The sequence below is a fragment of the Melanotaenia boesemani genome, chromosome 20 (assembly GCF_017639745.1).
Source record: "Melanotaenia boesemani isolate fMelBoe1 chromosome 20, fMelBoe1.pri, whole genome shotgun sequence".
NCBI classification, from domain to species: domain Eukaryota; kingdom Metazoa; phylum Chordata; class Actinopteri; order Atheriniformes; family Melanotaeniidae; genus Melanotaenia; species Melanotaenia boesemani.
Window position 1 is genome coordinate 30,419,416 of NC_055701.1, and position 26,946 is coordinate 30,446,361.

General features: G+C 43.0%; 1 protein-coding gene across 1 annotated transcript in view; it reads left to right on the forward strand.

Moving 5' to 3' along the window:
• Window positions 1-26,946, forward strand: part of kcnh5b (potassium voltage-gated channel, subfamily H (eag-related), member 5b) — a 319,850-nt gene that overhangs the window by 235,062 nt on the left and 57,842 nt on the right. The window contains exons 9-11 of the mRNA XM_041971541.1: window positions 6,054-6,253; window positions 18,883-18,942; window positions 20,796-20,988. Of these exons, the coding sequence (XP_041827475.1) occupies window positions 6,054-6,253; window positions 18,883-18,942; window positions 20,796-20,988 (453 nt within the window). The remainder of the gene's footprint in view (window positions 1-6,053; window positions 6,254-18,882; window positions 18,943-20,795; window positions 20,989-26,946) is intronic.

Below are 26,946 nucleotides of genomic sequence, written 5' to 3' on the forward strand. Positions count from 1 at the left end.
CTGCTCGTAAATATTGATGTGTTTACTTTTCCAAACAAGTAAGCAGGTAAAACTATAGACAACAACTATATAATAAAAGTCCTAAAATACCAGGTTCAGCCGTTTAGTTTTTAATACACTATAAGCATGGTAGCGTGACTGGCGGTCATCAAAAGACCGCTGGCGACGCTTCCAGTGTTTAACACTAGAAAACCCAGAGATTTCTTATCCCTCTACCATGCCCAGAGTACAACCAAAAGGCTGCCCGGTTTGAAATTAACAATTCAATGGCCAACAATTAGCACCTTTACATTTGTAAACACAGCCATTACCTGCCGTTAGCTGTTCAAGCATACTCCTTGGGGGGAGGAGTGTGCTTGAAAAGAGCCTTGTGGACTGTGCTGTATAGTTTCACTCACCACAAACGGTATTTGTGCTTTTGACCATTTCTCACATTTTCATGTACCCTTTATTGAGCATTGGTCATGTGAGTTTTCATCGTCATCACACTATTGTACGCCCAGCTTGCTTTCAAGTGAGAGATTATCACGTTTCTGTTTCCACAAAGGCAAGAAGGAAAGCATAATCAAGTATTTCAAATGAGAGATAATTACATTCCTTTTGACCTGGGAACAGAAAAGCAAAATCAATTTAATGTTCCTCACTTCCTAATATGGTGCAACAAGGTTCACAGTCCTCAATGTTTTTAGTAAAAAAAAAAAAAATTAAAAAACACCTTAATAACAGGGAGGAATGGAACATAACAGAGTGGAACAGAATATAACAGGGTGGAAAATATTTGTTCCCAATTCCAAATAAAAACGCTTCAATGGCCAGATGATCAGCAATGAATAAAGATATTTCTACAGTGATCCAGATTTTTTGTTTGTTGTTTTTTTTGTTTTACATTTTAGATTTTGTAAGAGATGGGTGTGTTTTAACAACAGCAGTTTTATCCGTGACTTTAATCGATAATTATTATCATTATCCAGTGTATAAAAATGTTGGTGTAAAAACGCCAAAGATAGATAAGCATGATGCTGAACTTCGTGGTCTTAGCTCCTGGTTTGGTGTGTCTTGTTCTGTTTATTATCTCAACATTCGCACTTGCTCCATAAAATTACCATCTCCAAGGCTCCTCCACCACCACTTTGACTATGGATTGATAAGTAAATGAGCCGCAGTTTTGTAATTGTTGCATTGTCAAAACAGTTCTGTTAGTGTTGTCACACAAAATTCAGTAGACTAGTTGGTTCCTATGCAGTGAATTTACATGTTATTACAAAAATACACAATAATAAAATAGGCAAGTGGCAAGATTAGAATAATGTTATAAGTTCTGCGCAAAGACTCCTTTTTCATTTTCCAAAACAAAACTGACATAAACAATCTTGAAAAAAATGTGCACGTAGGCTATGAGGAAAGAATGAATGCAATGAAGTAGGGACTGGTTGAATAAACACGGTTTAACTGGACGCCTAAGCGAGCGCGTTGCAGGATGGCTCCAGATTTTATTGTCAAATGGTTCCAGGTCAACCAAGTCCGAACTGCTTAGAGCAGAGTCCTGCACGGTTCTGTTTTGCTACGCATACCTGCCCTAACCCGTTAGAATGACTCCCGAACCCGACTCGTCACCAATTTTTTTATTCCATTTAAATCCGAACCAGACTGATGTTTAACCCGCGACCCGAGCCATTAACGCATCACTGCCATGCTGCACCGCTTCTTTTCCATTATTGTAGCCTATTGTTGTTTTATCATTGTGTTAATCTAAAACACATAGATAGCCTATGAATGTTTATTTTAAGCTTGCTCAACATTTTTAAAACAGCTTTATATTCCTCTGACTGAACCATTTCAGAGTGAAGACTAAACCAGACCAGTGTGTTTTATTTTGCCACTGAGAGGGTATTTATAATAGGCTACTCGGAGATTGCTGTGCTTTAACAAAATGTAATCCACCTTTCCTGGCAGCAGCTGTGTTCTCCGTTCCTGGACTACAAATCCGGCGGCAGAAAACTCTGCTGCGCAAATACCAGCGTAAAATAAACTTTCATATATTTTCTCTGTGTTGTTGTAGTATATTCAGATGATAAAACAACAATATAATAAAAAAGAAGACTTGGAAGGAGGAACAGCGGTGCAGTAGGCTATGGCACACGTTAACGTTAAAAAGCACACTGCTTGTTGTAAATACTTGGTTTATGCTTTAAGAGGTAAATATTTTGGTTAACATGTTGAAGAAATATCGTTGTTTCTTTTTTCATCTCTTGCTATGCTATTGAATTTGGCAACATTAACATGGAAATTCACTGCATTAGGACCGACTAGCCTACTGAATTTCTGGTAGCATGACAACACAAACTGGACTCGTTTGACCACTCTTACCCAATGTGCAACAATCACAAAACTGGGTCACTTGTTCAGCTGCCTCATTGCGGCTCATTTACGTATCAATCCACAGTCAAAGTGGTGGTGGAGGAGCCTAAGAGATGGTAATTTTCTGGAGCAAGTGCGAATGTTGAAGAAGGCGCATGTTCAAGTTGGGGGCTGCATACAGTACCTTTTGGAATGGTAATCAGAGCGTGTCGGGGAATAGCCCACCTGGAGGAGTTACGTAATCGGGATTCCCGGCGAGCAGGAAGTCGCAGCACAGCGAGTGTTGGATGTCCCCCCGCGATTAGACACATTGAAGTGGAAGAAATTATCTCCGATCCTGCGTGGGGCTTTTATCTGTCGCCCTGTCTTCTTATGGAGGTGAAATAAATAATATGAGAATAAAATAACCCTTCCTAGCTACCTCAAACAGATTCTGTGTTGCTTGATCCAAATCTGATTTGTCTATGTTAATAATGCTAATATTAAAAGATTAATCAGTATGATAAATACATCCTATTGAGAATAGAGCTAGGGGCTGTGATCCAGTATTTGAAAGGTTTTATTAACCTACTAGCATTCATTTCTGAATAAAACAATTGGCAGCGCACAAGCATGTTACAATTTCACATTCCACGTCAAACGATGATTATGTATTAAGTTTTATGCATTTTTATGAATTGTGACTGGCCATCAGAGGTGCTTTGAGTGGCGCCTCTGCCGGTCAGTGTAAATTCAGATAAAATCTGACAGACTACGGGCGATGAGAAGTCTGTGAGAGAAGCGCCATCTTCTGGGTCTACCCTATATTACAAGGAATGGGTGGAGTTTGATTAAAACATCGACACTCCCAGGAGAAGGAGGGGGCCTCTCTGGCGGCTGGAAGTTGGAAGGCAGCTGGCTGGAACTGGAATGGAACTGGGCTGGAAGCCGGCAGGTATTCGGCTGGCTTTCAGCTTGGATGGGAACTTTTAAACCGCTACTACTGTATATTTGCATGTTATTATAGTTAAATAAAAATGAAGAAAACCCATAGTCATCTTAAATGTCCATTAATAAGGACAACTTGTACACCATCAAATAAATAACTTACAAGTCTTATGTGTAGTCGTCTCATTATTCAAGCTATTCAAAAAGTGGAATGTTTGACTCTTTATTTTTTCATGAATTTTTATTTATTGAAAATGGATTTGTTTTGTTCTGTTCGGCTAACAGCATGATGTCATCCTGCTCAGCTAAGAGCATGATGTCATCCTGCTTGTCATCTTGCTCGGCTAACAGCATGATGTCATCCTGCTCAGCTAAGAGCATGATGTCATCCTGCTTGTCATCTTGCTCGGCTAACAGCATGATGTCATCCTGCTCAGCTAACAGCATGATGTCATCCTGCTTGTCATCTTGCTCGGCTAACAGCCTGATGTCATCCTGCTCAGCTAACAGCATGATGTCATCTTGCTCGGCTAACAGCATGATGTCATCCTGCTCAGCTAACAGCATGATGCCATCCTGCTTGTCATCATGCTTTGCTAACAGCATGATGTCATCCTGCTTGTCATCCTGCTCAGCTAACAGCATGATGTCATCCTGCTCAGCTGACAGCATGATGTCATCCTGCTCAGCTAACAGTATGATGTCATCCTGCTTGTCATCTTGCTCGGCTAACAGCCTGATGTCATCCTGCTCAGCTAACAGCATGATGTCATCTTGCTTGTCATCATGCTTTGCTAACAGCATGATGTCATCCTGCTTGTTATCCTGCTCAGCTAACAGCATGATGTCATCCTTCTCAGCTGACAGCATGATGTCATCCTGCTCAGCTAACAGCATGGTGTCATCCTGCTTGTCATCTTGCTCGGCTAATAGCATGATGTCATCTTGCTCAGCTGACAGCATGATGTCAGCCTGCTCAGCTAACAGCATGATGTCATCCTGCTTGTCATCATGCTCAGCTAACAGCATGATGTCATCCTGCTTGTCAACATGCTCAGCTAACAGCATGATGTCATCCTTCTCAGCTGACAGCATGATGTCATCCTGCTCAGCTAACAGCATGATGTCATCCTGCTTGTCATCTTGCTCGGCTAACAGCATGATGTCATCCTGCTCAGCTGACAGCATGATGTCATCCTGCTCAGCTAACAGCATGATGTCATCCTGCTCAGCTAACAGCATGATGCCATTCTGCTTGTCATCATGCTCAGCTAACAGCATGATGTCATCCTGCTTTTCATCTTGCTCAGCTAACAGCATGATGTCATCCTGCTCAGCTAACAGCATGATGTCATCCTGCTTGTCATCATGCTTGGCTAACAGTATGATGCCATCCTGCTCAGCTAACAGCATGATGTCATCCTGCTTGTATTCCTGCTCAGCCAAAAGCATGATGTCATCCTGCTTGTCATCATGCTTGGCTAACAGCATGATGTCATACTGCTCAGCTAACAGCATGATGTCATCCTGCTTGTCATCCTGCTCAGCCAAAAGCATGATGTCATCCTGCTTGTCATCATGCTTGGCTAACAGCATGATGTCATCCTGCTCAGCTAACAGCATGATGTCATTCTGCTTGTCATCCTGCTCAGCTAAAAGCATGATGTCATCCTGCTCGTCATCATGCTTGGCTAAGAGTATGATGTCATCCTGCTCAGCTAACAGCATGATGTCATCCTGCTTGTCATCATGCTTGGCTAACAGCATGATGCCATCCTGCTCAGCTAACAGCATGATGTCATCCTGCTTGTCATCCTGCTCAGCCAAAAGCATCTTGTCATCCTGTTTGTCATCATGCTTGGCTAACAGCATGATGTCATCCTGCTCAGCTAACAGCATGATGTCATCCTGCTTGTCATCCTGCTCAGCTAAAAGCATGATGTCATCCTGCATGTCATCCTGCTCAGCTAACAGCAGACACCAGTTAATTCAGTTTCAGGTTGTTCACTGCCTTCGGTATTTTAAACTCAGGCTGCAGAGATCGATGTCTTAGTCTCACAGATGTGTATCAGATGTCTCATGACAGAGGACTGTCTCATTCCTTCTGGTTCTGCATAGCATTGACTGGATTCTGGGTCAAGTTCTATGAGGCTTACTAGGTAACCTTTCAACCGGATGCTGAACTGTCGTCTTCGGCTGCTGGCAGGCTACAGCACACCGACCCACAGCAGCATGATTTCTGGGTTCTGGTGATTATTGTTACTAAAAGGCTCATCCTGATGGACCAGAAGTTGATCTCTTCCCACTATTTTCAAAGATGGCTAGCGGATATGACCTTTGTCATACAAATAGAAAGACTCAGGTCTATGAGGACTCACTCACTTGGAAAGTTCTCAGTTACTTGTTATTTCTCGCCTACCTAGACATGATCGGGTCAAAGTGCAAGCCTCACCTGGCTACTCTCCTGGGACTTGAGACCAAGTGTGTACATTTGTATCAATGTGATATGAATGTGATATGTGTTAGTTTTTCTCAAGTTTATTTTATTGCATTTATTTTGTTTTTATATAATTATGAATTAATTCATGCATTAAGGGGTTAATAACAACTTGTTTAAAATTAAGTTTTATCCACCAAACATATTTTATTAAAGTCAGTGTTACTTTCCATAATAATCTAATGTAATAAAATATCTTCTTCAAGCAAACCATGGGAAGAAAGAGATTTTTATGTCCACACTGATTCTTCTTTTCTTTGTCCCTGTCCAGCTCTTCTTTATGCGACCATTTTTGGAAATGTGACCACCATTTTCCAGCAGATGTACGCCAACACCAACCGCTACCATGAGATGCTCAACAACGTCAGGGACTTCCTGAAGCTCTACCAGGTTCCCAAGGGCCTCAGTGAGCGGGTTATGGACTACATCGTCTCCACTTGGTCCATGTCTAAAGGCATCGACACAGAAAAGGTGGGACTGAGTCCATGGGTCCACTCTATCACTACAGACATGCAGCTTTTGGTACAACAGGAGTAACATACAACCTTAGGAAACTACTAAATATAGTGGCAGCTAAGGGCAAAATAAACACTGATGAAGGTCAGTGAAACATCCCTCATGAGAAAAAACTGGCACAATACTCCCTCCAAGAGAGCGCCACATGGTTTGTGTAAAGGTGAAGCTATAAAAACTACAACTTTGCACAAAACTTGATGTATTTCAGTAATTCACATTAAAGGGAAACTAATGTATTATATAGACCCACTACATGCAAAGTGAGACATTTCCAGCATCTATGTGTTATAATGTTGATGATCATGTCTTCCAACTGATGAAAACCCAAAAATCAAAATCTCAGAAATTAGAATATGACATGAAATCAGTAAAAAGGAAACTGGATCCAGAACTGTGACCATGTGAAGAGTCTAGTCCTGCATATGAACCCAGGTCTTGGTGTAGTCCTTCTGCATGGACTCCTGTCTCCATGTGGTGTGGATGTTACCAGCCTGTGGTCCTGCCGGGTGGAATGAAGACCAGGATGCTTCAGTCCATCAGCTCTTCTGCATCGCTCCCTCTCATATGTCTCATCTTCCTCTTGGTAACGCTCCATAGAGTATCTATGGGGTTCAGGTCTGCAGAGTCTGCTGGCCAGTCCAGCCCAGTAATCCTTGGTCCTTGAACCAGGGTCTGGTTCTTGGGGCAGTGTGGGCAGGTGCCAAGTTCTGCTGGAAAATAAGTCTGCATTCCACAAAGAAAGCATTAGGAGCTCTAAAACCTCCTGGTAGATGCTGCATGGACTCTGGACTTAGTAAATCCTAGTGGACCAGTACCAGAGGACACGGCTCCCACATCACCACCCACTGTGGAAATTTCACGCTGCACTTTAAGGGTCTTGGATTGTTGCCTCTCCAGTCTTCCTCCAGACTCTGGGACCTGGATTTCTACATGAGATGTAGGATTTGCTCATCAAAAAAGAGCCCTTTGGACCACTGCTCAGCAGACCAGGTCCTGGTTTCTTTAGTCCAGGTGAGACTTGCTGACGTTGTGTTGTGTTCAGGAGCAGCTGGACTAGAGGACTACGATGTGAAGTCCAGGTCCAGGATCCGTCTGTGTGGTGGCTCTGGAAGCTCTAACTCCAGCCTCAGTCCAGTCCTGGTGAAGCTTTTCCTGAACGTCCTCTCCAGCTGCTTCATCCTGCTGCTTGTTCCAGCTTCTCCTTCCACTCAGCTTCTTCTTGATGAGCTTTGATGCAGCACTTTGATCATCCAGCTTCTTCTGCAGTCGCCTGCTGAGGCTTTTCCTCCTGGTGGAGGGAGGTGATGGTTTCTGTCCAGCTGTCAGGTCAGCAGCCTTCCCCATGATGCTGGACTCTACTGAAACAGACTGAGACCATCTGGATGCTCAGGAGGCCTCTACTGGTGTTTGGATGGATCAGCTGATCAGAGCGGCAACACTGAACCTTTCTTATTTTTTGAGATTTTGATTTTTGGGGTTCCATCAGCTGTAGGTTATAATCATCTATATTATAACAAATAAATGCTGGAAATATCTCCCTTTGCATGTAATGAGTCTATATAATATAATTCTGAAATAAATAAAGTTTTGAGCGAGACAGTGGTCCCTCGTTTATTGCGGGGCTTACGTTGTGAATACACCCCACGATAAATGAAATCTGCGAAATGACGACCTGGACATAGAATGGTTGAAATAGGATTTACATATACTTAAATATGTAGTTCTGCATACAAAAAAAAAAAAAAAATCCGCCAAACAGCGAGACTGCAGAAGATGAACCGTGATATGGCGAGGGACCACTGTATTCTAATTTTTTGAGTTTCACCTGTAGCTTGTGTTTCCAACCTGCTTTTTGAAGAGGTTATGACCAGGAAACAGCAAATCAAGCACATTTGAATCCAACCACAAAATGCTGCAGAAGCTGCAGGAGTGCTAAATAGTCTCCATTAATAAATATATGTTTGAAATATAGTGAAAAAATTAAAAAAAGTTACATAAACAAAAAAACCAAGTTTGCATGGTAACGGCTAAGGAATGCTGCTCAACCAGGTCCAAAACCCGAAACCAGTGGAGAGGCCTTCATATATTCTAAAGAGGGTATTTGTACTGTTGTTGAGCTAAAGTTGATCTTTTTTGTTCACATGAATCCTACTTAATTATTTTATTGGTGATAAAAACTTAACTTTTGTTGGTTCAATGAACTTGAAATCAAGAGGATTTAGAACTAAGTTGGTGTTTTAATAGTATTTTATTTGGCAGTCAGACAATAGAATAATTTAGTTTTTTTCAATAAATAATCTGAATCAATGTGACTCAGTTTAGCAAAAAGTTGACTTAAAGTTGTGCAAGGACCGCAAAGACTCATGGGAAATTCATATTCAGCAGGAATTTAACCTTTAAAAATTGTTATTCCATAAATGCGAGTTATGTGACTAGTGCTTGTGTTTACATGTAGACAATGTTGGACTATTCAGATCTGCTTCAATTTTGGAGACACATTACGTAACTTTCCGACATCAAAATTCTGTGGCACAGTTTCATCTATTATCTACATCTTTGGAGCCGTTGCTGAGAAATCATCTCACCAGTTTCTTTTCTGGGACGCTGTGTGATGCTGCCGCTGAGTTGCACTTTGTGCAACACGTTGTTACTAACCCCCTAAGTCCAGGGTCGGTTACAAAACGAGTCGAAATCAGGTTCTTATATATATATATAACAATTTTTATTTACAATATGTACAAAAAAACCCAACATCACACAAAGAAAAGTGGCGGGTTCAGCATAACCCCACACAAAAGATCCTAGAATCAAACAAATACAAATACCAACTATTACTCAAGACACACGTAAACCAAAACCAAGCTTAACTGAAGGTGTCCTGTAACAGGTGTACGTCCTTACTGACAGTCTACAAAAGAAGAGAAAATACCCACGCACCAGGTAAGTCCGGGGGGTTTACTCAGAGGTTTCAGACAAGGTAACAGATAACCAGCACAAAATGACAGCTCCTGTGCTGGACAGCCGGGTAATACCCACACAAGGTAGCACACTACAATACTCACACAGAGTAGCCCACAAACAACACCTCTCTAAAAGAAATCAGTCCCAAATGGCAAACTGTGTCTTGACAGTACACAGCTGCCTCGATTGAAGGTAATCCATGTTATTTTAAGTTAAGGAGGATTACTGAGTTGCCAGCCTGAAAGGACCTGAACTGCCGGTGACCAATCCTGGTGGTGGAGGGTGAAGCATGTCCATTCAGCCAATCATCTCGATGCAGCGGCACAGCAGCATTTGCATATACGGCTGCAGGCAGATAAGCCTTGGGCCGTAACACGTCACACGCTAGCAAGACGCTAGCATGCTGATATAAACACACCAGTTCTGAACGCACAGTGGCTGATTCAGCAAAGAAACACAAGAACACATTTTCTGAGAAAGAAAGAAGTAACAAAGGAGAGCAAGAGAAAGAACAAGAGAAAAGTCAAGATTAGACAGACTTTCACTGGCTGAAGAGATCTCAGAGTTCAGGTAGGATGAAGATGTCAGAGTCCAGGTAGGGTGAAGATCTCAGAGTTCAGGTAGGATAAAGATGTCAGAGTTCAGGTAGGATGAAGATGTCAGAGTTCAGGTAGGATGAAGATGTCAGAGTTTAGGTAGGGTGAAGATCTCAGAGTTCAGGTAGGATGAAGATGTCAGAGTTCAGGTGGGGTGAAGATCTCAGAGTTCAGGTAGGATAAAGATGTCAGAGTTCAGGTAGGATGAAGATGTCAGAGTCCAGGTAGGATGAAGATGTCAGAGTTCAGGTAGGATGAAGATGTCAGAGTTTAGGTAGGGTGAAGATCTCAGAGTTCAGGTAGGATGAAGATGTCAGAGTTCAGGTAGGGTGAAGATCTCAGAGTTCAGGTAGGATGAAGATGTCAGAGTTCAGGTAGGGTGAAGATCTCAGAGTTCAGGTAGGATAAAGATGTCAGAGTTCAGGTAGGATGAAGATGTCAGAGTTCAGGGAGGATGAAGGTGATGCTGGTTTAGCTGTTGATAGGGGGTGCCACTGAGGAAATCAGCTAAAGTTCTGCAGTGCGTCTTTAAAGGTTGCACTATAAGTGTGAAGGACAGGACAGTGAAACCCACAACCACTTACATAGCATCCCAGGAGCTGTGTATGTGGTTGAAATAAAGTGGCAGAATGACATAAATTAATCAGACACCATTAATGAACACCAACATAAAGAATTACAATCATCTGAAAGAGAAGTAATAAAAGCAAAGAGATGTAGGCTTTCCTCTCACCGATGAGTCTTAACAGATAAAAACTCACTTTGCTCACTTTGTCAAATCTAAAGGAACAGTCAAAGATGGCGTTGAGGTTCCCAACATCTGGGTGACAGTAAGGACATACTGGGTGTCCTTACTGTTAATGTTTTTTTTTCTTTTTTTTTTTTTTTTTCAAATTAAAGAAATTTAACCCCCTCCATGACTGCACTCATATCGCTGTGATAGTAATACTTTTGGTTTTAATCACCAAAAAAATAGATCTGTAAATGATCTGCAAATCAATGAAACAGATGTTATGGCTTCTAAAAATTGAGTCATATATAATGAAGAAAACAGGGTTCAAAGTGCAACCTTGAGGAACCCCACAGCTGAGTAGAGAGTTAATTAGTCCTTATTGGATAATGATGCAGAAAAAAGCAGTTTTGTTTACCTTCTGCATTGCAAACTGGATGACCTGGTGAAACAGGTCATGAACAACAGAAGCAGGTGATGCAGGATAATGAGGCAAATTGATGCAGAGGTTAACTAGAAGTCAGTCAGGTTTTAGGACCAATCACAACACTGAGACGGCACTGGTCAAGGTTGTGAGTGACCTTAGGCTCAATACTGACATGAAAAAACTCTCTGTCTTAGTGTTGCTTGACCTCAGCGCAGCCTTTGACACAGTTGACCACACTATTCTTTTAAACAGACTCCACGACATGGTTGGCCTCACTGGTAGTGTTAACTGGTTTAAATCCTATCTAACAGATAGAGAGTTCTTTGTTAGCATGAAGGAATCCTTGTCCAAGAGCTATAGACTAACATGTGGTGTACCCCAAGGCTCAGTTTTAGGCCCCATCCTTTTTAATCTTTACATGCTTTCTCTTGGTGATGTCATCAGGAGACATGGCATAAATTTCCACAGCTATGCTGATGACACACAGTTATATGTTGCCATGACTCCTGATGAGCACGGGCCCATTGATGCCTTGTTAGATTGTATTTTAGATATCAGAGGGTGGATGGCAGAAAACTTCTTGCAGCTCAACCAGGACAAAACAGAAGTTTTAATGATTGGACCTGAAGCTGAGAGAGAGAAACTGGTGGCCAAACTGAAAACATTAGCACTCAACCATTTTAATCAAGTAAAAAACCTGGGAGTGATTTTAGATGCAGATCTCAGTTTTGAGCCACATATTAAAAACATAACTAAGACTGCGTTTTATCATCTAAAGAACATCTCCCACATCAGGCCGTTTCTCTCTCGAGCCAGTGCAGAGACACTCATTCATGCTTTTGTCACATCAAGATTAGATTACTGCAATGCTCTTCTTTCTGGTCTTCCAAAGAAGTACCTGAACCAGCTGCAGCTTGTACAGAACGCAGCTGCACGTCTGTTGGCAAAGACCAGAAAGAGGGCCCACATTACACCAATTTTAAAGTCTCTGCACTGGCTCCCCATCAGCTTCAGAATTGATTTTAAGATTCTTTTATTGGTTTTTAAGTCTTTTAATGGTCTTAGCCCACCTTATTTATCTGATTTGCTTTTATCTTATGAGCCGACGAGACCCCTCAGGTCCTCTGGTACTGGTCTTTTAACTGTTCCCAGAGTAAAAACAAAAACCCGTGGCGAGTCCTCCTTTTATTTCTACGGCCCTCGTATGTGGAACGGCCTGCCTGAGGACGTGAGGGGAGCACCTAGTGTGGATATTTTTAAAAACAGACTCAAGACCCACCTTTTTAGTTTAGCATTTTAATCATTTCTTTTATTACTATTGTATTTATTCAGTTCTTTATTCTTAACACACAAGCTGTATTCAGCTTCTATTTATTTATCATTTATGTATTTGTTTTATCATTCTGATTCTCTTATTTCACGGGTTCTCTTATTTTATGGGTCTTAGCAATATTACTATTACTTTTATACCCAGGCTGGTTTTTAGATTGTTTTAGATTTGGTTTCACAGTGTTTCATCTCACTGTTTCCCCACACCACAAGACCCCAGAATGTATGACAGCGTTTCCTTGGTCCTTTTAGCTTGCTTTTACCCTCTGTGATGTGTGTGTGTTTGATGGGAAGGGGTGGGGGGTGGGCTTGCTGCTATTGGGTTGGGGTTCTGGGGGATTTTACTCTCTGTAAAGCACCTTGAGTTGCTATTTTTATGTATGAAAAAATCAAGTTTGATTTGATTTAGTCTTAGAAATACGAAGACTGAGGAAACACAACAGGTACATGACAGACTCTGATGATGTGGAAACAGATGCTAATCAGTGATAATTTATTGCTGTGAAGCAGTTAATTATCCAGTCTGCCAGCGCAGGCATGCCCAGACTTTAGTGCAGGGCCACAGTCCTGCAGGTTTTAAGTGTTTCCCTTCTCCAACACACCTGACTAAAATTCCATGGATCCAACAGCCTAGTACACGTGAAAATGAAGTTATGAAGTTCTGCACAATGATTCATTAATCTGAATCAGGTGTGTTGGAGCAGGGAAACGTACGTCAAATATGTGCAGGGCTGCTGCCTAATAGGACTGAAGAGAGTAGCAGTGGAATAAAAGTAGTAAATTAAAATCATAAAATAATGTGCCTGGTTTTCTGTGTTCTCTATCAGATCAGTTAGTCGTGTATTTTCAGCTGTATTTGCCTTGGGATGGCCATTTGTGTGTTTATTAACCATTTAACATCTGAGAGATACATTTAAACTGTGCCACAGTGGATATTTTGGAGGCCTTGCCCTAACTATTTAAACTAAAACCTCACTAATTTTGTTGTGCTCCACTTTATTGGAGCTGGCCTTTGCAGAGATAATGTCCACATTCTGTGATCTGACTGAGGTTTACAGCTGCATCACTGCAAAGAGATACTCCAATTAATCCTGCAAGTGTTTGTTGTTTTTTTTTTTTTTTTTAGGGATGTCTGGATTTGTTTTCCACTTTTGCTATATGCCATCTTAATATATTCTTCACAAGTAACACAAACTGATATTTACATATCCTAAAAATCTTATAAGTTGTAAGACGAAACAGTGAGGACTTGAAAATTCAACCACACACAGGAGTAGTTTGAGAGGAAACAGATTTATTACCAAGGAGGATGATAGTGAGTTAAGGGCTTGAAGTTGCAGCCTGATCTTGGGGGTGAGAGGTACTTAACCCAGACAACAGGCGAGGCTCGGTGGTCCAAAAACAAAGCGTGAGTCCGTATCCAGATAACCAAGGCAGCAAGAGAGATCCGACGTGGGCAAGGCAAGAAGAGTAATCCAGGGACATGAACAGGTAGGAAACTTAAAGACATCAACAAACTGAACGTTGGACTTCAACTTGGCAAGGAGCTGCTGATAATCTGACAGAGAGGGAGAGACTGGAGGGTATAAGCAGTGCTGTGAATAATGAGAAACAAGGTTGCACTTGAGAAAACAGGTCCGCTGAATCAGACTGATGAGCATGGCAGAGCAGGGACCATGGCAGAAGCAGTTAGGAAACCCAGGTGGGCTGAATACCACTAATGAGCACAGGCAGGGCAGGAAACGACACACATGTTCTCTTTACTATGACTCCAAAAGTATTGAAATATTCTCGGTGTTCAAAGGGGTGTTTTTGAGCTGTGCTTCGTCTGGTCCCTCCCCTAGACACCTGTTTGCCATGGCTGACCCTACCAGGGGCATAAAGCCCCTGACAACATAGCCACTAGGATCATCAGGACATGCAAACTCCTCCACCATGGTAAGGTGGCGGCTCAGGGAGGAGCACCGCTATGATGACGACAAATCATGGACCCAGGTTTCCCATGCCCTGACGTGGGTCACCGGTGCAGTGTGAGCTGGGTGGCTGCCGGAGGCGGGGACCCTGGTGGTCTGATCCTTGGCTGCAGAAGCTAGCTCTAGGAACGTGGAATGTCACCTCTCTGGTGAGGAAAGAGCCTGAGCTGGTGCACGAGGTTGAGCGGTTCCGGCTCGATATAGTTGGACTCACCTCAACACATGGCTTGGGCTCTGGAACCACTGTCCTTGAGAGGGGCTGAACCCTCTTCCATTCTGGAGTTGCTCCCGGTGAGAGGCGCTGAGCAGGTGTGGGCATGCTCATTTCCCCCCTGACTTGGCGCCTTTGCGTTGGGGTTTACACAGGTGGATGACAGGGTAGCCTGTCTCTGCCTTCAGGTGGGGGGATGGGTCCTGAGTACCCAACCTTTTTGGAGTCCTTGGATGGGGTGTTGGAAAGCATTCCTCACAGAGACTCCCTCATTCTGCTAAGGGACTTAAGTGCCCACGTGGGCAATGACAGCGAGACCTGGAGGGGCATGATTGGGAGGAATGGCCCCCTTGATCTGAATCCGAGTGGTGTTTTTTTTTTTGTTGGACTTCTGTGCTCATCATGGATTGTCCATAACGAACACCTTGTTCAGGCATAAGAGTGTCCACATGTGCACTTGGCACCAGGACACTCTAGGCCGCAGTTTGATGATCGACTTTGTAGTCGTATCGTGGGACTTGCGGCCTCATGTCTTGGACACTCGGGTGAAGAGAGGGGCGGAGCTGTCAATTGATCACCACCTGGTGGTGAGTTTGCTCAGATGGTGGGGGAGGATGCCAGTCAGGCCTGGCAGACCCAAACATGTTGTAAGGATCTGCTGGGAAAGTCTGGCGAATCCCCTGTCAGAAAGAGTTTCAACTCCCGTCTTTGACAGAGCTTGAACCATGTCCAGGGTGAGGCGGGGTACATTGAGTCCGAATGGGCTGTGTTCCATGCCTCTATTGTCGAGGCAGCCAGCCACAGCTATGGTCGCAAGGTCGTTGGTGCCTGTCATGGCGGTAACCCCCAAACTCGTTAGTGGACACTGGCAGTAAGGGATGCCGTCAAGCTGAAGAAGAAGTCCTATCGGGCCTTTTTGGTTTGTGGGACTCCAGAGGCAGCTGATGGGTATCGGCAGGCTAAACACAACGCAGCTTCGGTGGTCGCTAAGACAAAAACTCGGGCATGGGAGGAGTTTGGAGAGGCCATGGAGAATGACTTCCAAGCGGCTCAGGAGGGGAAAGCAGTGCTCCATTAATACTGTGTACAGTGGGGATGGTGGCTGCTGGCCATGACTCGGGACATTGTGAAACAGTGAAAGGAGTACTTCGAAGACTTTCTCAATCCCACCAACATGTTTTCTGATGAGGAAGCAGAGTCTGGGGACCCTAGTGTTGGTTCTCCCATCTCTGGGGCTGAGGTCGCTGAGGTGGTAAAAAAGCTCCTCCGTGGCAGGTCCCCAGGGGTGGATGAGGTCCACCCAGAGTTCCTTTTGGCTCTGGATGCTGTAAGGCTGTCTTGGCTGACATGCTTCTTCAGCATCGTGTGGACATCAGGGACAGTTCCCCCAAGACTGGCAGACTGGGGTGGTGGTCCCTCTCTTCAAAAAGGGGGACCAGAGGGTGTGCTCAAACTACAGGGGGATCACACTCCTCAGATAGAATTTCTAGGTGCAGCCGAGGTGTTGAAGGATCCGGTTTGATGGCCTCAGGATTGGATCTCTGCTCTTTGCGGATGATGTGGTTGTGTTGGCTTCGTCGGGCCTTGATCTTCAGCTCTCACTGGAGCGATTCGCAGCCGAGTGTGAAGTTGCTGGGATGAGAATCAGCACCTCCAAATCTGAGACCATGGTCCTCAGCCGGACAAGTTGGAGTGCTCTCTCGGGTCCTGCCCCAAGTGGAGGAGTTCACGTATCTTGGGATCTTGTTCACGAGTGAGGGAAGGATGGAGCAGGAAATCGACAGGTGGATTTGTGTGGCATCTGCTGTGATGCAGACGCTGCATCGGTCTGTTGTGGTGAAGAGGGAGCTGAGCCAAAAAGCAAGGCTCTCGATTTACAGATCAATCTACGTTCCCACCCTCACCTATGGTCACGAGCTGTGGGTAGTGATTGAAAGAACAAGATCACGAATACAAGCGGTCGAAATGAGTTTTGTTCGCAGGGTGGCTGGGCTCTCCCTTAGAGATAGGCTGAGAAGCTTGGTGATCCGGGAGGGGCTCAGAGTAGAGTCGCTGCTCCTGCACATTGAGAGGAGCCAGATGAGGTGGTTTGGGCATCTGGTCAGGATGCCTCCTGGACGCCTCCCTGGTGAGGTGCTCTGGGGATGTCCCACCCGAAAGAGGCCCCGGGGAAGAACCAGTACACTTTGGATGGACTACATCTCTCAGCTGGCCTGGATCTCCCTGGATGAGCTGGCGAATGTGGCTGGGGAGAGGGAAGTCTGGGTTTCCCTACTTAGGCAGCTGCCCCAAAGATATGATCACAGTACTCCAAATATTTTCTATGGGGTTATGGTCAGGCCAGTTTGCTGGCCAGTTAAAAACAGTGATTACATGGTTCTTAAACCAGGTACTGGTAGCTTTGGCTCTGTGTGCAGGTGCCAAGTCCTGCTGGAAAATTAAACCTGCATCTCCAAAAAGTTGGACAGCTGCAGAAAGCATGAAGTGCTCTAAAACTTCCTGATAGATGATTGCGTTGACCGTGGACCTAAGAAAACACATTGGGCCAACACCAGCAGATGACATGGCACCCCAAACCATCACTGACTGTGGAAACTTTACACTCCACCTCAAGCAACGTGGATTCTGAGCATCTCCTATCTTCTGGAACCTCTCTTCTGGAACCTTGATTTCCAGAGGACATGCAACATTTCCTTTCATCAGAGAACCTAACTTTGGACCACTCAGCAGCAGTCCAGTCCTTTTTGTCTTTAGCCCAGGCGAGACGCTTCTGACGCCGTCTCTTGTTCAAGAGTGGCTTGACACAAAGAATGCGACAGCTGAAACCCATGTCTTGATACGTCTGTGCTGGTGGTTCCTGAAGCACTGACTCCAGCTGCAGTCCACTCTTTGTAAATCTCCCCCACATTTTTGAATGGCTTTCATTCCATAATCCTCTCCAGGGTGCGGTTATCCCTATTGCTTGTACACTTTTTTCTACCACATCTTATCCTTCCCTCACAGAGCTCTGAACAGCCAGCCTCTTTAGCAATGACCTTTTGTGTCTTTCCTCCTCCTTGTGTGAGGTGTCAATGGTCGTCTTTTGGAAAACTGTCAGGTCAGCAGTTTTCCCCGTGATTGTGTAGCCAACAGAACTAGACTTAGAGACCATTTAAAGGCCTTTGCAGGTGTTTTGAGTTAATTAGCTGATTAGAGTGTGGCACTTGGTGTCTTCAATATTCAATCTTTCCACAATATTCTAATTTTCTAAGATACTCAATTTGGGGTTTTCATTAAGTTTCAATTATAATCATCAATATTAACATAAACACTTGCAACATGTCAGTCTGTGAGGAATGAATGTCTACATTATACAGGTTTCACTGCATGAATGGAATTACTGAAATAAATCAACTTTTTAATGATGTTCTAATTTTATGACAAGCACCTGTAAAACCTGCAGGACCCTGGCCCATAAGGTCTGGAGTTTCTGATCCCTGTGATTCCCCCGCCTCCCACCTGTAGACCTGCATTTGGGTCTTTCCTCTATTTTCCTCTTGACATGGGTTGACATGTTAATTTTAGCATAGGGGGCTGCAGTCAGGCACAAGTATGGGCACAGCCTACTTTCTTTAAATAAATATTTACGGTCTGGCACTTAAATAAAAATAGATGCAACACAACTTGCTGTAACTTCTGCTGTGTGGACTGAAAGTCCAGAAAGAAAGAAACAAAACCTTAACGTCAGCAACATTAAATCTTGTTTGGTGGTTGTTGGCTGGAACTCGTAGCCCTCAGAGAACTGAGAGTGAACATGCTACAGTGGGCTTTGTCTTGTCTAATGCCAGCTGGGATATTTCCAGCCTCCTTGTAACCTTCTCCAGGCCAGGCAATCTCATGACAAATTGTAAAATGGCTGCAATCCATGAAAAATATGTTGCAAATTTACATTAAAGACTCAAAAACAGTACTGTTGTACAACCCCCATCACCCTAATGATGATATTTTCATGTTTGTGATAAACAAACCTTATCTGGAGCAGGTTGGCCCGTGTTAGGTACCTGACCTGACCTTGAAGTTTGCATATTCTTTCTGAACAAGAAAAAAACTTCATATTTCACTGCAGATTTGTTGTCTGGCCTTTGCAAACAATGTTGGCATTATTGGACTGTGATTTTAAAGACTCAGGCCAAACAAAGGAGGGCGCGATGATTCATAAAAGATAAAACAATAAAATATGTCTGGCTGCTGAAAACCTCAAAGTAATGTAAATATATTCTGCTTAAATGGAAAATTAGAAGAAAATAATTTCTTTATGTTATCAAATCCAGGATCTTTCCTTTAATATGACTCCATCATATCTTTCCCACTGTTTCAGGTCTTATCCATCTGTCCCAAAGACATGCGAGCTGACATCTGTGTCCACCTCAACAGAAAGGTACATGTCCATTGCTGTCTCAGCTGATAGACAACCACCAGGAGATAAATAGCCAGTTGCATGTAGTTGCAGATACAGGCAGTAAAACCTTGCAACAACATTCTCCAAACATTTGAATCACCTAATTAACTAGTTTTTGGCCTGGTTTTAACTCTCTAGAATTGGATATTTGTTTACTTCCTTTTCTGGATGTGCAGAGTGACTGTTCTTGTCTCATATCTAGATGGAGACTACGTCTTCTCAGAAGCTGATTGATACTAGTCAGAAAACTCTGCCAAACTCTGCTGCTAAAACTGCTTGATGAAAGGACACAAGTTCTCCAAATTAGTCATGTCATTGAGTATAGCAGAATTTCAAGGAGTCACAAGTATCTAAATATAAGACAAATGTTAGATCATTTATCTTCAGCTCAAACTTTTCATTTGTCACCTGCAGCGATTCTACTGGAGTAGTGTAGTAGTGTGGAAATTGTGACGCACTGCAGAACATTGAAAGTAGGGCTGAAAGGCTTTATGTCCATTTGTGGAAAAACAACTGATCAATGAGCAGCTTCTCATGTCTAAAACAACCATGAGGAAAGACAGATCCGTGGTCGTAGAGCTTAGTCTGTTTCAGAAAGGTCAGATCATCGGCATCAAACAGAGAAAACATGTAGGAAGAAGCAGAAACTATTAGAACTGTGTTCAGAACTGTCCAAACATCATTACAACTGGAAGGATGGTGGGGAACCATCATCTTTCAGCAAGAAATGTGGTAAGAAAAACATCCTGAATGATGGTAATCGATGATCACTTAAAGGTTTGGTGGAACAAGATGGAAGAAAAACAGCAGTAGAACTCATGACCATGTTTAACAGTGAAAGTTAGAACATTTCCACATGAACAATGTGAAGGAACTCAAGGGACTGAACAGCTGTGGAGCCAGAACAAAACCACTACCCAGTGAGGCTAATCGGAGAAAAAGGCTTCAGGTTGCTAGGGAGCATAAAGACTGGACTCTGGTCCAGAGTGATGCAGCATCAGGGTAAGAAGAGAGGAGGATGAAGGGATGCAACCATCATGCCTAGTGCCTAGTGCTACTGTAAGGGTCTAGATCTAGGTTCAGGTCTAAGTTAAGGTCTAGAGTCAGGTCTACTGAATATCTTGAATGAGGAGCTTACTCCGTCTTCCCTGATGGCTCAGTGCCAGGATTCACGGGGCTCAGATTGTGAAAGAGTGGTTCAGGGAACAGGAGGCATCATTTTCACACATAAATCGGCCACCACAGAGTCCCCATGGATGATCTTAGGGATGTGCAGTGGTCAGACTCTCCATCATCAATACAAGATCTTGGAGAGAAATTAATGCATCTCTGGAGGAAATAATCTGGTGACATTGCAGAAGCTTCTAGAGACAATGCCACATAGAAGCTGCTGGAATCAGAGATGAAGGAGGTCCAGCTAGATGTTAGTGTGACTTGTTTCTTCTTTGTTAACCAGATGGTGCATAAATACACAGTGATGGAAAGGTTTGTGGGTTTTGATGTATAACTTTCTGATGGACATTTTTCTGTCAAGGACCGAGGGTGATTGACAGTTAACTGAAATAAAACACAAACCAGTCAAATGAAGGCTTCCTCTGCTACTCCAGTGGAGTACATCACCATGTTGAAATGTCTTGTGGAAAACATCTTTTAATTAGGCTTAACACCAGAAACAGCAAATTTAAGTATTTTATATGAGATCAAATTTGTGGTTTAGCTCTCTGATAATTTAGTAGAACAAACTGTTTTCTACTACTCTGCTCCTAATTCTCCTTGCAGCATGACTTAAAAGAATGGTTTCTGACTGACTGATGTACTTCCTTCATACTCAGGTGTTCAATGAGCATCCAGCCTTCAGGTTAGCCAGTGATGGCTGCCTGCGCTCCCTGGCTGTAAAGTTTCAAACCATCCATTGTGCTCCAGGAGATCTGATCTTCCACGCTGGCGAAAGCGTTGACACCCTCTGCTTTGTGGTGTCGGGGTCTCTAGAAGTCATCCAGGATGATGAGGTTATCGCCATCTTAGGTATGTTACATAAGTGATAAGGTGAATTGTGAACCCACAATGCACATTTCTGTGTGCTTGTAAGTATTCTTCAGTTTTCAGGGAGTCATGCAAATATTCAGTGATTTACTTCTTTTTTGTTGGTTGTTATTCCTTAGACAGCAGTTATAGTGTGTTTCATGTTGTTTGTAGAACTGACTTCTCTCATTTACGGCTGTGGGATCATGTATAGAAATGTAGGTGTTAATTAAAAAAGGAGGTAAAATGTTAAAAAAAAAAAACTGTTGAGTGTAATAGTTGCTGTACATGGAGGCCAAAGTACATACCAAGTCATCTGTAAAGCATAATATGCAAGCAGATTACCCACGTTTAGGCCAGCTCTTGAAGATCTGTTCTATTCTACAGTCATTTGACAGATGCTTTTCTCCAAAGCGACTTACATCTGAGAGTAAGAACAACACAAGTAGAAACCAACCAGGAGGGATGACAGGAGGAAAGTACTTTGTTTAATTATGAGATCACGATTTCATCACATAACATAATTTTGGGAGTAAGTACACGCAGCTTATTCAGAGCTGAGTTGAGCCAAAGAGCTGGACAAATCTTTCTAACTCATTCCAATGAGTAGAAGAGTTAAGCTAAGTGCAGAGGATCTGACAGCTGAAATAGGAATGAAGACAGTAAGGATCTTAAAGACACAGACATACACTTTATTATTTTACTGGACAATCATTGCAGGCATATTGTACCTTTTCCAGTGAGATCTGAATTATAACTTTATGACAGGAGTTAAACAGCAGCAGAGCAGTGCTGTAGTTATCACAATGCTTCCTTTGGCCATTTTGTTGGAAAGCTGTTTGTTATCTGGAGAAAATGGAACTGTAAAGGAAGTTACTTTGATAAACTTCCTGTTAAGCCGGGAATGTTTTACCACCATCTTTAGCAATAAACACCACATAGATCTACGAGTTCCAGCAGAGTTCCGTGTCTGCTTCACCACTGCTGGGTAAAGTGAAGGGAGCAAACCCTGAAGCTAGCTGCTAAGTAAAGTGAAGGGAGTTAACCCTGAAGCTAGCTGCAGTTTCACCCACAAGTAATCATGTCTCCTCTGCCTTCCGATGTCGGTGTCGAAGTGGAAAGTTTAGCAGCTGTTTCTGTCTGAGGTTTTACCAAGCTTAACCTGAAGCTAGCAGCTGAGCAAAATGAAGGGACCTAACCCTGAAGCTAGCTGCTGGGTAAAGTTGTTGCCGACCTGACTGTTCCGGGATGAGGGATGCAAAAGGGAGTCAGCACCTGAGGATGTGATTGACACCAGCTGGAAGTGTTTTGTTGTTGTGAGCTGCATGGTGAGTGTGTGTGGGTGCAGAAAAGGCTGGGCTAAGGGAAAACGAGTGTGTTAATGCTGACATCCAAGGGGATATCCAGTCGGATTGCTTGTAAACCCCCTTTTTCATGACCCCACCGTTCATGTTTTACTGTTCGCTGTTCTGAGCCTGTTACAAAAATAAACCCATCAAATGGAGAAGAGAGCCAGTATGTCCTTCATTGGTAAGCTGCTAAAGAAGCAAACCTGACGGGTACTAGCTACCAGACGAACGAGCCAACCTTTCCTGAGAATCAGATGCTCTCTACTATAGTTAGGTCTGAACATTGGGGGCTCGTCCAGGATTCTTTTTAGACTTTCCCGCAACAAATGGACAAACTTAAATCACGCCGGTTTCCGAAGAGAGGTGCAGAGCAGCCGGCCAACTGCGAATGGAAACCCATTTTGGTCGGAGGCGGAGAGCATTACCTGGAGAGAAAGGAGAGACAAGGACCTGGAACAGCGTGGACATTACAGCAGAAACCTGTTCGTGATCAGCATGGATCTAACACTGGTTGCAGACCAAGAAGTGAGTACACTCTTCACATTTTTGCTAATATTTCATTATTTCTTTTCATGGGACAACACTATAGAAATTAAACTTTGACATACAGAATATCAAAGTTTTGTTTTTATAGTTTGGTGTTCTGTATATCAAAGTTTCATTTCAATAGTGTTGTCCCATAAAAAGATATAATGAAATATTTGAAAAATGCGAGGGGTGTACTCACTCCTGTGAGATACATTAAATAGTGTTGTTGTCATGGATGATTGTGGAATTAGTCTCTGAATAAAACTACATTTAGTGGCTGGATTGTAAACCTCCTGTACGGGATAGAAACGCCTGGAAATAATACAAAATAAAAGAGACTAAAACACAAATAAATTTAAATAAATTACTTTAAAAAGTCAATAAAAACTCAGAAACTAAGCTAAAAAGGCATGTCTCGTGCCTCTTTTTGAAAACATCAAATCTGACATGTCAGAGTCTTACTCTTCATACTGTGGGAAATTTAGAAGCTGGATGTTTGCCACTCCTTATGACTGTATGACTGAATATTTACAGAACACAAAAATAAAGCTTACTAATCCTTGTTGAGGACAAAAACTTCTTAAAAGTGGAAAATGCTGAAGAAAGGTTGCAATGATTTATAAAGCATGTTGTACATTATAGAAAACATCGATCGCACAAGAAGTTTCAGCAGCTACAAAGCACACATCTGCTGGAGCTATAGGAAGTGGTCCGATACTCCATCAGCAGCTACCGAGCTACTGGAGATGGTCCGATACTCCGTCAGCAGCTACCGAGCTACCGGAAGTGGTCCGATACTCTATCAGCAGCTGGTGTACAAGCTGAAAACTCATGATGCCCAAGCAGTAAATTAGGCTATGATAACTGTCACGGTTCTGGACGTTGTACCATCTCTAGATTATCTTTCGTATTCCAACTTGCACTACTCTGGTTATGACTGGTTTTTAATGATACTCAGTACCTGAGAGCATTGTAGCCCAATTAGACTTAAATACACAGAAATTTGACCAAGCAGCAGGTCATTGAAAAGTCAGTGAACCTACATTTAATTGATTAGTTTCTATGGAAGTAAACAGAAAATGAATCCACCCAATGTACCATCACAAATATATGCAGTTTATGTACATAGGTGCATAACTCAAACAGCTTATTGTTTATCTTGAACTATGGATGTTTTTGCAGAAATTTAGTTGTTTTCTTTGCTGTTTATCCCCAAACTTTCCATTTTATCTTTGTCTTTTTGTTAAGTAACAGCTACAGATCCCTGCAAAACAGCCGCTGTATTTTCAGCTTCAGCTAGATGAAAAACAGGGGCTACACCTCATAAGACAAAGGAAGGATTAAAGGAAGGTGTCACAAACCGGGAGATTGGACTCAAATAAATCAGTATTCCAGAGAAAGGTAAAAATGGTTTATTTGAACAATGAGAATGTGTAATGGTGTTCTATCCGGTCTCGCTTGGTCAGCTCTTCTGTGGGTGTATGAGAACAGGTGTTAGAAGGCAGGGAGTCCGTGACAATGATGCAGGATATTATAGATTCACATACCGGGTGCTGTAGTGTAGTTGGTGAGTAAACTGGCAGGACCGGAAAGGCCAGACGAGAGACCGCTGGAGTGGGTAGACAACTGCTGGATAGAGAACAGGTTAGTGGAGGAATAACTGGCGGGGGTCAGGGTCTCCAGCCCACAGAAGCGGGTGCGTCTGGGCAGAGAAGATAAGTCCGTGATCCAGAATCCAAATCCAAGAAATCAGTCCAGAGGTCAGTAATCCAGGAATCCAATAATCAAACAGAGTTACCAGTCAGGGGGCAGGCTGAGACGGGGATTCAGGTCCAAAAACAAGGTCAACAATAGGCAGGCAGGCAAACAGGCAGAACAACGGCTGGATGCGTGCAGGAAAGAACCAAGACGATCTGGCGGAGAGAAGCTGTCACAGGCAAGTATTTAAAGGGCGCCGTACAGGTGAAGGGCATTAGCAATCAGTGTGGGGGAAAAAAAGGTGCGTTCAGGGAAGCTGGGAAGTCCTGATACTTATCAGACGAACCATGACAGAAGGATTGCTTAATCTCACTGAAGACATTAATAAATCATCTGCTAGTCTCCATGAGCAGCTGCTGGTGCTGTGGAAGAACACAATGATTCAGCAGAATATAGTTTTAACAGGTCTGCTGCTGATTTCTCCACATTTCTGAGTTTTTTCATCTAAATCTTATCAGTTCATTATCAATGTCACTCAGTGAGAACATAATAAATATTAAATACAAGAACATGAGATAAATTACTGACAGCATCAATGTGGAAACAAAAGCAAAGGATTGTCAATTTGATCATCTAATTTCAGAAATAAATTAATTTTAGTTAATGGTATGTTTCTGTTCCTGTAGTTATTGGACAAACACATTGTAAATAAATGCAAAAAAATTTACACTTACCATCCACTTTACCTGTTCTACTTCCTGTTTACACTAATATCCAACCAGCCACCGCACACGGCAGCATGTAGTCATGTAGACTTGGTGAAGACAACCTGCTGAAGTTCAAGCTGAGCATCGGAATGAGGAAGAAAGAGGATTTAAGAGACTTTGAACGCGGCATGGTTGCTGGTCTGAGTATTTACTGGGATTTCCAGAGATGGTCTGAAGAAGAGAAAATATCCAGAGCAGCAGTTGTCTGGACCAGGATGCAGCAGAAGACACACCGGGGCCTCCTGCCAGCTAAGAACAGGAAACTGAGGCTACAATACACACACACTCACCAACACTGGACAATAGAAGATGGAGAAACGTTGCTGGTCTGATGAGTCTCCATTTCAGCTCCACATTTAGATGCTCGGCTCAGAATCTGCTGGAAACATCATGAAAACATGGATCCATCCTGCCTTGGATCAACGCTTCGGGCTGCTGCTGGTGTAATGGTGGGGGGAGATTTTCTTGGTCCACTTTGGGCCCCTTAGTACCAACGTGGCCTGGTTTAACCAGCACAGCCTACCTGAGTATTGTTGCTGACCATGTCCATCCCTTTATGACCACAGTGGAGCATCTTCTGATGCTACTTCCAGCAGGATAATGCACTGTGTCACAAAGGGTAACCCAGTACTAGAAGGTAGACCTGATGAAGAGGATGATGAGTTTATAATCATCATTAGTTATTGTTTAACACTATTATCAACCATTTTAAAATACACATCACATTCAGTTCTTCTGTTTTACACTTTATTGAGTCCAGTCTGCAAATGTTCTGAGTGAAATCAATCATTAATAACCTAATTTACCATCTGGATCACACAGTTACCAGAAACATGTCAGTAAGAAGAACCCGTACAGCCCCAACTTGTAGGAGATGAAGGCAGCAGTCTGATCACTGGCTGCAGGGGGAGGAGGAGGAGGAGGAGGAGGAGGAGGTCAGAGCAGATGTGAGGACAGGTTGCTGGAACGAGAGAAAAGTGTTGGAAGAAATAACAAAGGTTGAAGAGTGTAAGGAGACATCAACTGTGACCTACACATCAACTGTGACCTACAAAACACACCCAATACTACAATACAGTCTGGAAACATTAGATATCTAGGCATAAACATTTCCCCCAGGTTATTAGAACTAACAAAGCTAAATTATGTCCAGCTACTTAAAGCAATAGAGGATGATCTCTCACGGTGGAGGCGCTTACCCATATCACTCATGGGGAGGGTTGCCACAGTTAAAATGATGGTTCTATCTAAAGTAAACTACCTGTTTTCAATGATACCCACTAAACCATCCTCCAGCTGGTTTAAGTCACTGGACTCACATATATCTAAATTTTTTATGGAAAAGTAGGCTATCACGTATCAGTCTAAAAACTTTACAACAGACTAAAGATAGAGGCAGATTGGAGCTACCCAACTTTAATCATGTTTTCTTAGCTAACAAGCTGCAGTATATCTCCAAATGGCTTAAACCTAGCAGTCTGGATGAACCATGGTTAGATGCAGAGCAAGCATTGTGTGAGGATGTGTTTATCTCTGACCTGCCATTCATCAGCTCAACCATCAAAACACATAAGTGTTTTAAAAGCATTAATATCAGTTCCTCTTTAGTGGCTTGGTGG